We start from the raw sequence: 18,508 nt of genomic DNA on the forward strand, positions 1-18,508 counted from the left end.
AAAAAAAAAAAAAAAAAAACCAGTAAAAATATGGATAATCTAAATACCATCAAAGAATTTGACTTAACAGACCACTGATCCCAACAAAATATATGCTGTCTTCAAGTGCACATGAAATATTTACCAAGACATGCCATACTCCAGACTATAACAAATACTAGAACATTTAAAAGAATAGAAACCATAAAATGTGCGTTCATGGATCATAAAGGAATTAAATAAACAAACAAAAAAATAGCAAAAACATACCTGGAAAACCGCTGTTTGGAAATTAAGCAACACATTTCGAATGAAACCATGGGTTACAGAGGGTTCAATGGAAATTTAAAACATTTTAAACTAAGAAAAAAAAATACAGCATATCAAAATGTATGAGATGCGGCTAAACTATTGCTTAGAGATAAATGATTAGCATTAAATGCTTTTATTAGAAAAAGTCTAAACCAGTAATTTAAGTTTCCACATTAAGAAACCAGAAAAAAACACAAATCAAGAAGATGGAGAGAATGTGGAGTAGAGCAAAAATCAATGTGAGTAAAAAACAAACGCAATATAGAAAAATCGATTAAATAATACAAAATCTGTTCTGAAGTAGAGAAATGTCGGTAAAAATTTAAAAAGGGAATTAATTAGGAAGAAGCAAAGAGTGGAAAACCTAAAGGGCAAAAGATGTACAAAAATGTAATGATGATGCCACCTAACAGTGGTGTGTCCTTTTTTTGTTTTGTTTTGTTTTTGAGAAGGAGTTCTGCTCTTGTTGCCCAGGCCTGAGTGCAATGACCGGATCTCAACTCACTGCAACCTCCACCTCCGGGTTCAATAGATTCTCTTGCCTCAGCCTCCTGAGTAGCTGGGATGCGTCATCACACCCAGCTAATTTTGTATTTTTAGTAGAGATGGGGTTTCTCCATGTTGGTCAGGCTGGTCTCGAACTCCTGACCTCAGGTGATCTGCCTGCCTTGGCCTCCCAAAGTGCTGAGATTACAGGATAAGCCACCATGCCCAGCCCAATGATGTGTTCTGAATCACCTCATTTAATTCTTTTTGAGCTCCAGTTTCCTCATTTGTAAAAAGAGGGTGAAAAAACATCTTTCAAAAGGTAAATATACAGATTAATGAGATATTTATTAAAAAAATTTGGAAAATAATGAAGAATCTTAGTTCTAAGCAGTAAGATTTACAGACTAATTTTTATATAAGGCATGAAATGTCATACAAAATTTAAATATTAGTATTCAAAATTGTTTTGGTGGCAGTAATGGAGCTCAGCTAGGAAAAGTAATTAGAAACTAACAGTGTGGCTCCTTGGTGAGTTTTCCCTTCAAAGAAAAAGTAGGCAATATAAATGAGAAACTTCTCATAAAACAAATACAATGCATTGCAGATATACCTTTTTGCAGATTTCTTCAAAGTTGATATCATCACCAAGAGCAGATTTAGTTACTATATCAGGTTTCAATTCCTGTGAAAGAATAAAACAAATTAATTTTAGTTGTCTATTTTTAAATTACCACTAAGTTCCTTCCCATATCTTAAGAAACTTAATATTAAATAACATCTTAATTTTGAGAAAAGAACTAACTCCACCATAGTAAGATATTATCATGCTACTAAAATAGCTACAGCAAAATGATTTTAAGAGCTAATCTTCCTAAGAACAACATACGAGGCAAGTAAGAAGCAATATTCTCATGAAACTCAATATAAACAACTATAACCTCAGGATTTTATACCCATTCAAGCAGTTCTTCAAATATCTAACGTATAGAAAAACAGTTTTGAACTGCAAGAATTCAGGAAATATATATACGTGCCTCTCCTGAGGAATCTTCTAGAAGCCAGTAAGAGATAACTTTAATGAAATAATTGATGTTGAGTACTGTATCTATTTGTAGAGCTATGACTAAAATAAGTGGGGGAGGGTATAGGAGAAAGAACAGTAGGTAGGTTTTATATGTTTTGATTAAGCAGGAAAAATTACAACTAGAAAAAGTAGAGGAGACAGGGAAAGAATAAGATTTTGATATGCTTTTTTTTTTCTTATTTTAAAATGTTTTAAATTTCCCTCAAACCCTCTGTGACTCATGGTTTAATTCAAAATGTGTTGCTTAATTTCCCAACAGTTAGAGGTTTTCCCAGTATCTTTTTGCTATTTTTTGTTTATTTAATTCTTTTATGATTCATGAACATACATTTTACGGTTTCTATTCTTTTAAATGTTGTAGTATTTGTTATAGTCCAGAGTATGGCATATCTTGATAAATATTTCATGTGCACTTGAAGACAGCATATATTCTGTTGGGATCAGTGGTCTGTAAATGCTAAGTCAAACTGGTTGATGCTATTCAGCTTATTCAGATTTTTACTGTTTTTTTCCTGCCTACTTTATTAAGAGATGTGTTGGAACTTCCAACTATGCACAAGGGAAATGATAAGGGAAAATAAAGAATAAGTGAAAAAATAAGATAGGTCAGGTAAACAGGAGTTATAAAGGATACTGTTCAAAATGGACACAGTAGAAAATAAAAGATTACATAAGAAAATGGAAAAGTACACGCAATATAAGACATATAAATACAATGGCATCCATGGAAAGAAAATACAGACTTTTCCAAGTACTAAAAGAATTTTTTTGAAAATCGCAAAGAAGACACATTAAGTGGAGAAATAAATAGTAAATACAACATAGAATATTCAGTAATTAGAATATAAAATATGATAGAGTAGAAGGCAAAAATCAGGACTATAGTGGAGTGAATTAGTTTAATGTGCCTATTAGAAGAAAAATGTTTTCAAACTGAATCACAAAGCAAAACCTAACTCTATACTGTATATAATAAAGACTCACAAAGAAAACAGTTATTTGAAAAGGCTCAAAGATATACCAGGCAAACAGGAAAAATTAGAAAGCAGGTGTTGAGACTGCGTTTCAGATAAAACTGAGGCAAAGAAAACAAAATTAAGACAAAGAAGATAACATTTATGACTATGTGTTAAATAAAACACAACTATTACATAAAGCAGAAACTACAGGAAATAAAGGAAACAGAAATACTATTTATTAACTCGAGACTCTGACATACAACTCCCAGTTCAAGAAAGAGCAAAATAGGAAAACAAAATTACAAGATCTTAACAACATACATAAGGTCATCCCTTTTATGAATTTATTTAGAATATTATATCCTAATATACAAATTGTATCTTCTTCTGAACTACACATGGGAATATTCATAAAATTATCATCTATTAAGTCAAAGAAAGTATAATAAGAGTAAGCTTAATCAAGTAAAATATTACAAGCAACACTCTCTGATCACAATGAAAAGATTACAGAAAATCAACAAATCAATAAAGGAAAAACCCAAAAGGCCCATCTGGAATTAACACAATAAACAAATAAAACCACCTCAATTAAACAAGACTTGGGAAAGGGGAAATATAAACAGATATATCAGAATTTCTAACAATTAATAGGAAAATGTTACATATAAAAATGTATGAAAAGCAATTAAAGTGGTTATTAGCCTTAAAACAACTGTACTGGTAAAAACAAAATAATGAAAGTAACTAAATTAAATTCCTCAACTAAAAATAACCTAAATTACCTCTGTCAGTTCCTCATTTAACAATTGAAAAGTAAGACTCAAATCATGTGATTTGTCCAAGGTCCTGTAACAAGGTGGTAGAAAGACTGACATTAACTAGTACCTTTATTAGATCATCATCTTTCTGGCTTACTGCCTCTATGATAAATTCAAAAGATCTCTACAATGTCAAAATCATTGGTGAAAAACTAACACAAAATCAACTTATATTTTATAGTATGTGATAATGTCATATGACCACTTAACCAAGACTATTAGAATCTTCCAGATATGAAAAACATAGGTTTTAAAATGAAGCATGACTTATATGAGCTGTTATTATAACCCTTTCAGCAGAAATAAAAATATACTTATGTTTTTATATAAATGTGAGGTACCGAGCAATCCAAGAAGGTAATTTTGGTAACTTCTCTGGTTTTTCAGAAATATTACAGCATAAATGATGTGAAGGTTCAAAATAAAATATATTTAAAAGATATATAGAAAATGAGGTTGATACGAATTTAATTAGGTTGGTATATTTAAAGAAATATGTTTGCCACTAAGGCTGTGAATTTGTTGTACTAATTATTAGCAATATCCAATGTCAAAATCTGTGAAGGATTTGAGATTTGCAAACTAACAAGTTAGCCAAATACAGTATCGTGGTTGTTGGTAGAAGACACAAGACTCCTGGGTCAGAGACAAAGGGCAGTTTGTTACTCATAGCAATAGCAGAAGCCAGAAAATTTTTTTTAAAGTTCATCCACTGTTTTTTTTTTTTTTTCTTTTTTTCCCCCCAGAAACCCAAAGCCCCAGATACGTGGTAGATATTAAACTTAAGATATTTTAAAAATCCATGTAATAAAAACTAAAGGAGCAGTTTAAGAAGATAATACCTCTAAAATGGGCTAGTAAGTAGAAAACATTTGATTAAGAAAGGGAAAACCATTTGTAGCTCTAGTAGTATGATATGCGAACACAAAGTATGATTGCAATAACCTCTACTTTTAGAGCCTAAGCAACGATTAATTACACATCGTGTGCTAGGCTGAATAGCTTCTGGAAGATGTCCATGTCTTAATCCCCATAGCCTATGAATGTGTTATTTTACATGGCAGAAGGGACTATGCTGAGATAATTAACAATTTTGAGATAGGGTTATTATCCTGGATTATCCAGGTAAGCCAAATGTAATCATGAGCTTCCTTACAAGAGGGTAGCAGAAAGGTCAGAGAGAAGGAAATGTGGGGGAAAAAAAAAAGTAGAAGGGGGGTGGTAATGGGGAAGATGAAAGGGGAAGAAGAGAAAGAGAGAGGGAAGAGAAGATGCTATGCTGCTTGCTTTGAAGATGGCGAAAAATGCCATGAGTTAAGGAATGCAGGTGGCCTTTAGAAGCTGAAAAAGCAGGAAAAATTCTCTCCTAGAGCCTACAGAGAGAATATAGCTCTGCTGAAGCCTACAGAAATAATACGGCCCTGTTGCTGTTAAGACTTCTAACCTTCGGCACTGTAAGACAATACATTTGTGTTGTTTTAAGCCACTAAATTTGTTGTCGTTTGTTACAGCAGCACTAGAAAATTAATCTATTTTCTATCTCCTACCAATCTTCGTATTATAAAATAATTCATTATACCATATTATTAGGACAAACACTACATGCCATAAATAATTCCAAGAATCAAATATAATTAAATATTTACCTTTAAGTAAAATATAGACGCATTTGGATGGCTTAAACTTTTTGTCTCATAACATTTATACTTCAGTATTTTGGACAAACTTGTTTCCTTAGTTTTAAATACAACCGTATGTGTCATTAAAAGGGAATACTATGTCCTAAAACATGGTCCATATAAAAATGTAAAAACTGTGTTTAGCAAATACGGATAGATAGAAAAGCTGTGTTGTAACTGGAATTGTCAGGTACTATTTTTTTTTACTTTAGGTTTTTCACTATTTTTTTCACTTTAGGTTCTAGGATACATGTGCAGAACATGCAGGACTGTTGCACAGGTACATACATGGAATGTGATTTGCTGCATCCATTCCCCCGTCACCTATCTCTGGCATTTCTCCGCACGTTATCCCTCCCCAACCTCCCTACCCCTCACTGTCCCTCCTGTCAGATACTATTTTAAGTAAACAATGAGGAACTCAGACTTTTTTTAGATAACACAAAAACTGCAATAAATGATATAAAGTTATTCCTATCTTCCTGTACTTCTTATGCAGAAGAAATCAGGTACTGACTGAGAAAAAGGCTCCTTTTGATGTACTATTACAACTGCACAGATGGCACCTTACATGTTAGTATTCCTGTTAAAAGATAAGAGAAAATTCCACACACAGCTCTTCTGAATCCTCCTAAGAGTCTGATGTGAAGAGCAAAGCTGAAGGCATCATGCTACCTGATTTACCTGATTTCAAACTATACTACAAGGCCACAGCAACTAAAACAGCATGGTACTGGTACCAAAACAGAGATATAGACCAATGGAACAGAACAGAGGCCTCAGAAGTAATGCCACACATCTACAACCATCTGATCTTTGACAAACTTGACAAAAACAAGCAATGGGGAAAGGATTCCCTGCTTAATGAATGGTGTTGGGAAAACTGGCTAGCCATGTGCAGAAAGCAGAAACTAGTCCCCTTCCTGACACCTTACACTAAAATTAACTCCAGATGGATTAAAGATCTAAACATAAGACCTAACACCATAAAAACCCTAGAAGTAAACCTAGGCAAAACTTCAGAACATAGGCATAGGCAAGGACTTCATGACTAAAACACCAAAAGCAATGGTAACAAAAGCCAAAATAGACAAATAGGATCTAATTAAACTTTACAGCTTCTGTACAGCAAAAGAAGCAATCATTAGAGTGAACTGGCAACCAACAGAATGGGAAAAAATTTTTGCAATTTACCCATCTGACAAAGAGCTAGTATCCACAAGCCACAAAGAACTAAAACAGATTTACAAGAAAACAAACAAACCCATTCAAAAGTGAGCAAAGGATATGAACGGACACTTTTCAAAAGTAGACATATATGAGGGCCACAAACATGAAAAAATGCTCATTGGTTATTAGAGAAATACAAATCAAAATCACATTGAGATACCATCTCACGCCAGTTAGAATGGTGATCGTTAAAAAATCTGGAGACAACAGATGCTGGAGAGGATGTGGAGAAATGGGAACATTTTTACACTGTTGGTGGGAGCATAAATTACTTCAACCTTGTGGAAGACAGTGTGGCAATTCCTCAAGGATCTAGAAATAGAAATTCCATTTGACCCAGCAATCCCATTACTGGGTATATACCCAAAGGATTATAAATTGTTCTATTATAAAGACACATGCACATGTATTTTCATTGCGGCACTGTTTACAATAGCAAAAACCTGGAACCAACCTAAATAAACATCAATGATAGACTGGACAAAGAAATGTGACACATATATACCATGGAATATGCAGCTATAAAAAACGACGAGTTCGTGTCCTTTGTAGAGACATGGATGAATCTGGAAACCATTATTCTCAGAAAACTGACACAAGAACAGAAAATCAAATACTGCATGTTCTCGCTCATAAGTGTGTGTTGAACAATGAGAACACATGGACACAGGGAGGGGAGCATCACACACTGGGGTCTTTTGGAGGGGTATGGGAGGGACAGTGGGGGGTAGGGAGGTTGGAGAAGGATAACATGGAGAGAAATACCAGATATAGGTGGCGGGGGGACGGAGGCAGCAAACTACCTTGCCATATATGTACCTATGCAACAATCCTGCATGATCTGCACATGTACCCCAGAACCTAAAGTACAATTTTTTTAAAAAAGTGAAAGAAACAACTAGTTTGTGCTTATATAATAATTTTACACCATACTCTTCATAGTGTATGTTGTTAATGCTAAGTAAAATGATTAACCAGACAGCAACACTTAGCTTTCCTTCATATAAAACTAATTCCAATGTCTTTTTTTGAGATAAATGTAGTTTTCTTGAATTTAGATTTTTTTCTAAATTGAATATAACTAAATAATCTAAATATTCTGCAATTTCAAATGCAGAATATAATGTATTATTCCACATAGTAATATGCAAATTTTACGTCAAAGTTATACATTATGAAGTTAGGAGAAAAAATACCTAGATACATTTCAATTTGGAAAAAGAAAATTTAAGTTGCCCAACTCTGTACATAGTTGAGAAAGGCCTGTCATCAGGACTGGCCATTGGCCAGCTCCCAGGAGATAACCTCTGAGCCTGTGGGCCACATGGTACCAACTTAATCAGAGTTTATGTTAACAATGTGATTTATGGTGAATGTGTTTTTGCTTTGGGTGGATGGTGTCTGAATAACTGAGGTTAGTCATAGAGGCAGTTCATGCTTACATGACTAATACCCAATAGAAACCCTCATAACCTAGGCTCAGGTGAGCTTTCCTGGTTGACAACACTTTAAATTATGTTAAATTATGCTGGGAACATGGCCATATGACTCCACTGAGAGATGCCACCTAGAATTATGCCTATTTTTTCCCTGGACTTCACCCCACATGACTCTTCCTTTTGCTGATTTAAATCTGTATCCTTGCAGAGTAATACACTTTTCGTGAGTATAATGGCCTTTTATGAGTCCTGGGAATCTTTCTAGAGAATTGTCGAGCCTCATAGTGGTCGTGGGGACTCCTGAACCATTCATTTTAGAGGAGAGGAAATCATGACCCAATAAACTTTAAGAAACTCATTCAAAGAACCAAAGCAGGTCTAGAACTAGAATCCCCGTATTTTGCTTTGTGGCTATATTCTGTTGTCAGTGATGATCAATTAAAAATTGTCTTAATTCCTTCCTAATTATGTTAAACTAGTATTATTCATGTTTTCAACATTAAAGAATTCATCTCCTAATAACCAGATCCATCAGAATTATTCCACTTCTCTTACTCCACACAGTGCTAGATGCCACTTTTTGCTTTTATACAAAATATCAAATTAAATCAAATTAGGTAATCCCAATTTTGGTTATTTGGCTACAACCTTGCCTTTTTTCTCTGCAGGGACTTGCAGTCTAATATAGTGACTCATAACTGTATAAGCAACGTAGTGTTGCCTCTGGTTAAGTAGGGAAAAGTATACATTGTGTAACCAAACTATTCTGTATTGTGCTGTGGGAAGCGAGATTGGGTAAATACAAAAGCAACTTGGAGGCAGTAACCATGTTTACATTTTTAATTTCAAGAGAATCTCATCACAGTCAGGCTTTAAACTTAATAAAATATAAAACATGTTTGTATTTTCCAAAATGTGATCAAAACTGGAATAGTATGTTTAGGTTTAAGAGATTAATTCCCAATACAAAAAATTAGAAGATGCCAAAAAAAAGTCTGGGTTCTAGATATTTGGTCTATTTGAAAATGAGGCATTTCTCTGAAATAAAAAATCTGAAATAGCTTCTGAGAGAGTAAGAGATACCAAAATCTTCATACTTTTCTATAGTTGAGAATTTCATTATGGTTACCTTTTAGTGAGTGACAAGAAAAAACCTTATTTCCTAAATACTGTTCTGCTTTTTAAATACAGTTCTAGATAAAACTTCAATAAAGTTAAGCTCTATCATCATATTGCCAATAGATTTTTTCCAAATAAAACATCACTGTTTTCTTCTACATCTATTCCTGTCTTTTCTATAGAAACCAAAGCATCTCAATCCCCTGCTGCTAGGGTTAGACAGCTCAGAGTCATGCGACACTGCAGTCCCTTCGCTATGCTTCTGCTATGCTCCCATCTCCCTTTCTGCTTTGTCTTTGGTACTGTTGGTTGCACCTGTTCCCTCCATTGTACTACCATTATCCTACTTCTAGGTTCAAGGCTTCTTTATGGATTGCATGTATTATAATAGCCTAACTGGTTTTACAGACTCCATGATGAGTAACTCTAAGGCCCATTACATCACCATACAGAATACAAAATGAAGTCAAAGTTTCAGTTTGGTATTTAACTACTTTCAGTACTTGGCCTCAATGTATCTTTCTGCTCTAACTGCTCTAATTTTATAATACACTTCCATGTTTTACATTCAGTTCTACACAGAATTACCCGAATAAATTTTCTACCTCAATATCTTTATAATACGTGTGCTTTTTAAAATTTTATCTTTAGAATACCTTCTAACTGGCTACCTTTCTCACTCCTTTCCTTCCAATCAAAAACTATCCAAGTTTCAAGCTTTGATTTCTAAATACCACAAATAATGAAGCAGGACTTCTTAGGGAAATGGCTGATTACAGGTATCAAGCAAGAAAGTATAAACCCTGTGATTATTTCTATGCCAGAAAAGAACAATGGGGTCAAATTGGGGTCTCAAAAAAAGTTAAGTAAGTTGGCTTAAAGGGGCTACCACTGGCTAAATTTGGGTGTCAAAAAGAATACTGACAGCAGTGAATCATAACCACATTGATCATATGTTTGTTGTTCAGGCCAGGGCCCATTTGAGAATAAAAATAAGGTGCTATTAATAAACATGCTGGGCCACATGGTGAATACCAGGACAATCCCAGGGAAATTTGGTTATATGGTCACCCTAATTATAATACTTGTGAACACTTGTCATCTCCAAATGCTCTTTATTTTCTCTCCAACTCACTTCATTGGCTTTTGTCCCAATCACTTCAATCCATTATTTTAAACCTATGTTGATCTCCACATTGCTAAAGCCAATCAATACTCAACATATCTGCAGCATCTGACTTTTCCCCTTCTTGGCCTATCAATTTTTGTTAAGTTAATTCTTCCTTTCTTCTTGATACACTAGCTTCATTTGACTTACGTTGGACCCATATTCTTGGTTATTTTTCCTTTGTCTCTTTTGCTAGTTCTCTTCTCTCTGACTTAAGAATGGACCAGGACTCTGTCCTTGGTACTCCTTCCTTTACTATTATCTAATAATACCTCATTAATTTCAACCAGTTTCATTATTTTAAATATCATATATATATGCGAACATCTCCCCAAAATCTCCATCTGTAGCCAAGATAATTTCTCTGAACTCCTGACTTACATATTCAAGTGTCTACTTCACATCATCATTCCTAATCCTTCCTACTCTGCTCTATTTCCTCCCCAGTATATAATCTACTAACATGCTATACAATTAACTTATTGTCTACCCTGATCCCCCAAATCCCCACAAAAATAAATTACAAAAGATCAGGAACCTTTGTCTACTCTTCTCCTCAGGTATATCATAAGTGTCTAGAAAAGTGCATGGCATTTGGTAAATGTTCAATAAATGCTTGTTGAAAGAATGGATACTGAAGTTATTTTTACTTGTCAGGTATTATAAATTGTTACACTAAGTATCTCAGTTATCGCAATATTAGGTATAACATAAACCAGACATGTCAGTAAACAATGCTCCTGTTTAGGAACCATGGCAGAGAGTGGATTTCATAATTATGTCTTTCATTCAAGTTTTTTATTTTCTATTACGTAGATTTAAAAAACCAGTCTCCTCTTGATCATGTTGAGATCTGAGTTTAAATCACTATCTTTCCTTATACAGACTTCATTCATAGAAACTAATAAAACAATCTAAAAGCTTTGTATTCCTTGGTTCTATAGATACTCCCTTTACAATGTAAAACAAACAAACAAAAACAAAAAAACCCAACACCAAAACAAAACAATGAAGCAATATAAACTTAAGTTTTTCACCCCAAGGTTTGTAGAGTTTCACTCAACCATGAAGACTCAGCTTTCTATTACAGAAAGACTTCCTTGAATCCTCAAGCAGTGCTAAGTGCCCTTCCTCCAATGTGTCTGTCAGCATCTTTCACATCACAGTGAAGCTCTCTCCATTTTTCTCATTAGACTTAAAGCTTCTCAAAGGTAGGCACCATATTAATTTCTATATTTTTATAAACTAGCCAAATATGGGACACACAAAGTATAGACATATTATATTTTTGTTGAGCCAAAATAAAGTGTTATGGTCATGAGGACAGCTCTGAAATGAAATTATAAGTAAGTATTTGAACCTTTCTGGCAAAGTACCAGACTAAAAAATATTAGGTAAAACTTTCATCTTTTGAATCCTACAGTGCTAACTGAAATAATGAGAACTACTTTAGCTTCTGGTTTAAAGTCACAATGCAATCTGGACAATGATAATGGATTGTGTGTTACAGCAGATCTGTAAAATACCTCTGTTCTGGATCTCTCTGTCATTATTAGTTTTAGCATAACTTTTCAAAATGGTGTCGAAGGCAATGGTCATCATAAATAATATTTCATTTATGCATTTATATGAATTAAAAGACTACAGAAATTCAAATTCTTAAAAATTAAATTATACTATTGCTAGGAATGTTGATGTTATATATTTTATCTAATCACCACAGCAAATAGGTGAAACAAAAATTATATATTGCTCTAACCGCTTAAAAATCTATTTAAAGATGTGCCCACTAATATTTGAAACATATCATGGAAAGCCTTCTATGTGCAGAACATTGTGTAAAAAGGCAATCCAAACAGAGTTTGATGTTTGAAATAACATGCTATTAACTGGTCACAGTAACAAAAAGAAAAATGTGTTAATAATAGATTTTTAAAAACGGATTACCTAAGTACTGTATATATGAAGATGAAGTAAGCAGGACAATCTTAAGTAAGCAGGGTAATATTTGTTTAGTGCAATTGGTTGGAACAATACAAATATAACCAAATTACTGGAGGACTTTCTTCAATCACACAAAACTCCCATCCATTATGACACATGCCCTAAGGCACAAAGCCTTATGCATACATCCCCCATCTTTCCCAATAAAATCACTACTTCAGAGGTTGGTGAAAGCTGTGACAATGATGCATTCTGGTTTTGCAAAAGTATGTGTGATGTGGTGGAAAATCCTGCCTTGTTATCAGACAAAACTGTAGAAACTTAAAAAACAAGAATCTGCAATGTGTAGGGGATATAATGTTGACTGTATTATGTAGATAGAAATGAGGTTAATACAGTTATGCACAAAGACAGGGGTCAACTGATGAAAATGCTTTTAATACTCATGAGGAATTAGATCCCACCTGGCAGACAATAGGAAGCTAATTTAGGGTCTTGAACAGGAGAACAATATAATAAAACAAAGTAAATTTACTACTAAGAAATTTTACTAGTGTCAGGTTTTTGCTGGCAGCCAGTTAAAGAATTACTAAATGTCTACAAATAGTACTGCCTCACTTTAGTTCCAAGTTGAATTTCATGTCAAAAGTTGAATCTTTATATTCTAAAAAGTAAACTGAATGCATTTCTAACCTATATTTTCATCAATATATAAAAATAATATTTTCAGTGAACAAAAGCTTAAAAAACATTTATAATTCAATTGTACAATGATCTGCATCTGATCAAAAAATATTAATTAAACATAAACATTAGCAAACAATGCAGTCAAATGAAGCTCAAAAAACTTTTTTTTTTTTTTTTTTTTTTTTTTTTTTTTCTATACAGCCATATTTTTCACGGTGGAAATACTTTTTAGAAAATAAGGCAGAATAGCTTGTTTAATGTAAGTGATTAAACATGATCACATTTTTTTAATGCCAAATAAAAACATCAAAACTGTTCCTGGGATATAAAATTACTCACTTTTGGTAGGTTCAAAGAGGTAGGCAGAGAAAATGACACCCAGCAATTATGAAGATTCTACATAGAACACTAAGAAATAAGTCAAACAGATAGACTTTTTCATTCTGGACATTCTCTTCTAACAAAATGGTTAGCCTTGTGAAGAAAAGCTTATTGTTTGAAAATAATTTGTCTTCATTTAACCCCAAATTAAGGTGATATCCAGTTGAAAAATAAAAAAGGACATCCCATTTTGTAAGACCAGTTACTTACTGATCTTATTGCTGCTTTTCTCCAGGGCCCCTTGTCTCCCATTATGTGTTTCCAACAAAATATGTTGTAATATTTAACTCTTTTCTCAAGAACCATATTATTTCATACGGGAATTATCATAGTAATATTGGTTGTCCAAAATTTTTGAACTAATAGTTTAAAAGTGCTTTGCATACTTGCAGTTATTAGGAAATGTTTGGCTAAGGTTTAGGTTCAAATTTCTAGAATTACAAAACAAAAAAATCACATCAAAACAGAACAAAAATAAATGAAAAACATTAAACAAACGCCATGTTATAATGCTTTCTTCCTTCATACTGCTGAATCTTGTTTATATACTCAGTAGCCTCTGAAGTGGGCTTATCTAGGTGAAGAATTCCAGAATCAGTTTTTTATTTAAAACTTAAGTGTATACTATGACTCAGTAAATAGTAATAGCTTTTTCATCTCTTTTGCCAACAAAGGCCTGCAACTTGGCCTTTGTTTTCAAATAGAAGGAAGCAGGTTCAAAAATAGATGATGTGTACTATTATTATTTTTCATATATGTTCTTATTTAGAAGACAAGAATATTTTAAGGCCATCATGAACTTAAACACAACCTACAATGAAAAGCATGACTGCTATATATTAAAATTGCAACAGTGTTAAGAATTTCAGAAATATGTTCTATACAAAATAGTAATTTAAAGCTGTCGAAACTGCATGCCAGAAAGCAAACTGGGATTTCAGTATGATGATCTGTTACTAAATGCTGTTTCATGAGTGTGAGGAGAGCATTATATACTGATTTTTTTTAATAGCGCTATGATTTCCTGTTTATAATTTCAAAGGTCACAGTTAAGTACAGAAGGTTAATAAATCAGGGCATCTTGCTTGCTTTCCTTTTAGAAACAAAAGTTCTGCCTTTTAAAAAGTTAAATCTGAAGTTATACGGCCTTAGGGCTTTGGTGAAGGTGACTGCATAAAATGAAGAACTTTTTTTCCTTCTATTTCTGATACTTAAAAAGCAAAATCCTCTGATTACAGATTCTTCTTAGTAACAGTTCCATAGTATTCCATTTATTTTTAGAGACTCAGAACAACCTCAACATTGTAAACATGGCAACATTTAAAAAAAAATTGCATTAGAAGTCACTTAGCCAGCTAGCTAAGTAGCATTCACTATGTGTCAGACACATTATTACTAGGTATGAGAAATGATTAATTGAATAAAACAACCCATTTTAAAAAATATGAAACAATATTTTTATTAAAGACCAAAATATTTTAGAAAGGGGTCATAAATTCTTAGTTTTCATTTTTAAAAAATTTATCTGAACCAGGATCTGCTAAGTATTTCGTTATTTCGCACAGCAACAAAACTGGATGGTTTATTTAATTAAAATATATTTATATAGGATGCAGATAATTTCAATATGTAATTTATTAAGTATTCTATATTACACTTTGACTTAAGAAATACAGCCTCAGAAAATATCACTACTTTTGAAATATTTTTATTATTTGCATGAAATGAATTTGTTGAAATTTTTTGAAGGATGAAAAATGTGTTTTACAAAGCATGTTTAAATTTTGTCACAGATGGTATTCTTTTTTTTTTTTTTTTAAATTATACCTTAAGTTCTGGGATACATGTGCAGAACTTGCAGGAATGTTGCATAGGTACATAAATGCCCTGATGGTTTGCTGCCTCCATCCCCACATCACTACACCAAGCATTTCTCCCAATGTTATCCCTCTTCAACCTCCCCACCCCCTGCTATCACTCTCCCAGTCCCCCACTCCCCAACAGACCACAGTGTGTGATGTTCCCCTCCCTGTGTCCATGTGTTCTCACTGTTCAACACCCACCTATGAGTGAGAACATGTGGTGTTTGGTTTTTTGTTATTTTGTCAGTTTGCTGAGAATGATGGTTTTCAGATTCATCCATGTCCCTGCAAAGGTCATGAACTCATCCTTTTTTATGGCTGCATAGTATTCCACGGTATATATGTGCCACATTTTCTTTACCTAGTCTACCACTGATGTGCATTTAGGTTGGTTCCAGGTCTTTGCTACTGTAAACAGGGCCATAATGAACATACATGTGCATGTGTCTTTATAATAGAACAATTTATAATCTTTTGGGTATATACCCAGTAACGGGATTGCTGGGTCAAATGGAATTTCTATTTCCAGATCCTTGAGGAATCACCACATTGTCTTCCACAATAGTTGAACTAATTTACACACCCACCAACAGTGTAAGTTGAATTAGTTTCCTATTTCTCCACATCAAGCAATGGCAACAAAAGCCAAAATAGACAAATGGGATCTAATTAAACTTAAGAGTTTCTGAACAGCAAAAGAAACAATCATTAGAGTGAACCAGCACCCAAAATAATGAGAAAAAGTTTTCGCAAGCTACTCATCTGACAAAGGGCTAATATCCAGAATCTACAAAGAACTAAAGCAGATTTGTAAGAAAAAAACAACCCCATCAAAAAGTGGGCAAAGGATATGAACAGACACTTTTCAAAAGAAGACATGTATGTGGCCAACAAACATATGAAAAAATGCTCATCATCACTGGTCATTAGAGAAATGCAAATCAAAATAACCCCTTTCCTTAAGAAATTCTCTCTAAGCAGCAGGAATGGCAACGAAACCAGACTGCTGTACCATACAACAACAGAAATACACACAAAGTAAAAGGGCCTGTTAGAATAGGTGGTAAGTAATTCTTCTGGGGATAGAGCAGAAGTGCCAGGGAAAGTTTCCTAGAACTACTTACATAAGAATTAGGTGTTGAGGGAAGAGTAAGTGTTTGTTCAGGTGGGACAGATGCTATGTTTAAAAAACCTGATGTAGGCAAGGAGGCATGAAATTGCCATGTTTGGGATTCAGTTTAGCTGGTACAAAAATAAAAAAGGTACATGGTAAGTGGAAGATACAGAAGCAACAGAGGGGTAGTTAGAGTACAGATCACAAGGATCTTGTATACCATGCAGGGAAGTCCAATTAGATAAGCATTTTAGAAAGGTCATTGGTTAGAGTGCAGAACAGGACTTGAAGGAGGTGAGGCCAGAGGCAGGGAGTCTGTTATGATTTGAATGTGTTTTTCCCCCCAAAAAAACCCAGGTTGAGGTTTGGTTACTAATGTAATGGTATCAAAAGGTGGTGAGGCCTTTAAGATTTATTTGGGTCATGAGGTATCTTCCCTCATGAAGGAATTAATGCAGTCTCTTGGATGTACTTTCTCACTCTAGCTAAAATGAATCAGTTGCTGCCAGAACAGGCTGGTAAAAGTGGGTCTCCTCCTTGTGTTTGGTCTGTCTTTGCAAGCATCCGTTCCCTTCTGCTTCTCCATGTTGTGATGATGCATGATGGAGCTGAGCAGATGCTGGCGTCAGGTTTCTTGGATTTCCCAGCCTCCAGAACCATGAACCAATGAAAACTCTTTTATAAATAAATTACTTAGTCTCAGGTATTCTGCTCTAATAACACTAAATGGACTAAGACAATATCCAAGTGAGTAATAATAAAAACCTGAGGCTGGGCGCAGTGGCTCACACCTGTAATCCCAGCACTTTGCTGGGGGCTAAGGCAGGTGGATCTCCTAAGGTCAGAAGTTCTAGACCAGCCTGGTCAACATGGTGAAACGCCATCTCTACAAAAAACATAAAAATTAACAGGGTGTGGTGGTGGACGCCTGTAGTCCCAGCTACTGGGGAGGCTGAGGCAAGAGAATTGCTTGAACTTGGGAGACGGAGGTTGCAGTGAGCCAAGGTGGAGCCATTGCACCCCGGTCGGGGCAACAAGAGTAAAAATTCATTAAAAAACAAAACAAAACAAAACTGAAATGACAAGTATTTTGCAGAATATATTTTTTAAAGTGGAAATGCTTAACCAATAATTTTAATACATGTTGCCAAATGTGTTTCTCAAAAGGATGTATTACTTTTAGTGCCCACAACAACAAATAAGACTGCCTGTCCATGTATTCACATCCTCTCCAACAACAGAGATATTTCTGATTCACCTAAGCACAATAACCATTAAATTTCAGAGTTCAATCTTCCAAATCATTCATGATAAAAATTATCCACTTAATCAAGCATCCACCAGAAAAGATATTAGTAATAACTACAGTGAAAGAAAAGCAAACAATGGGTGAAAATGAAAGCAAATTCATCAATAACCATGATGTAGTAAATGTGCTTATACTCTGAAAATAAATGTGGTCATTTTAAAAACACCTAATTCATCATTTCCTTCTTGAAAGAGATTCTTCACAAAGTTTCCTACTCTTGGTTCTTTTTCTCCTTCACTGGCTATCTTTTTCAGACTCTTTTACTTATTCTTCTTTATCTCCCTAAAATCAAAATTTTAGTGTGTCTTGAGGCCCTCAGACTAACATAACATGATTAATCATGGATATACTACCAAAAAGCCCTATCTGAGAATATGGAAACAGACTCTGATGGAGAGTCCACCAAGCTTACTTGGAAGAAAGAAAATGGAAAGTTAATCAGTACAAGTAAGTTACCATTTCTTCAAGGTTCAGCCTAAGGGCAACTGCAATCAGCATGGTTTAGGAGCAGTGCCAGAGCTATCACTGAAAAAATGAAGTAGCAGATTCAAAGCATCTTACTGAAAGACAAAAGATCTAAACTGAGACTGGAACTGCTGTCTAAGAAACATAGTTTGAAGTTAAAACCTAGTCAAGAAAATTTATTAAAACAGCCACTTATTTGAGAAAAATAACCAAATCCAGAATCTGTGGAAGTTTATAATATCCAGGGTACAGTCCAAAATTACCCAGCATATGAACAGGAAAGAAAACAGAACATTTTTTCTTCTCCATAAGCAAAAATGGCTATTATCACTATCCTTGATGGTGTTCAAAAAAATTCCTCTCAAAGAATGAAAATATTTTCAGAGAAATAAACTATCGCAGCAGAGAAACAGAAACAATAAAGAAGTTTTAATTGATTCAGCCACAGAACATTAATCACTGTTCTC

General features: G+C 34.1%; 1 protein-coding gene across 7 annotated transcripts in view; it reads right to left on the minus strand.

Annotated features, from left to right (window-relative positions):
• SRFBP1 (serum response factor binding protein 1) overlaps positions 1 to 18,508 on the minus strand; it is a 59,340-nt gene that overhangs the window by 22,776 nt on the left and 18,056 nt on the right. For 6 of the 7 annotated variants that reach the window (XM_037739731.1, XM_037739730.1, XM_017531862.2 and 3 more), the window contains one exon: positions 1,391 to 1,462. The exons of the other annotated variant lie outside the window; for it this stretch is intronic. In XM_037739731.1, coding sequence (XP_037595659.1) covers positions 1,391 to 1,462 — 72 coding nt within the window. The remainder of the gene's footprint in view (positions 1 to 1,390; positions 1,463 to 18,508) is intronic. 7 annotated transcript variants of the gene reach the window in all.

Source organism: Cebus imitator, unplaced genomic scaffold, assembly GCF_001604975.1.
Source record: "Cebus imitator isolate Cc_AM_T3 unplaced genomic scaffold, Cebus_imitator-1.0 Scaffold74, whole genome shotgun sequence".
NCBI lineage: Eukaryota > Metazoa > Chordata > Mammalia > Primates > Cebidae > Cebus > Cebus imitator.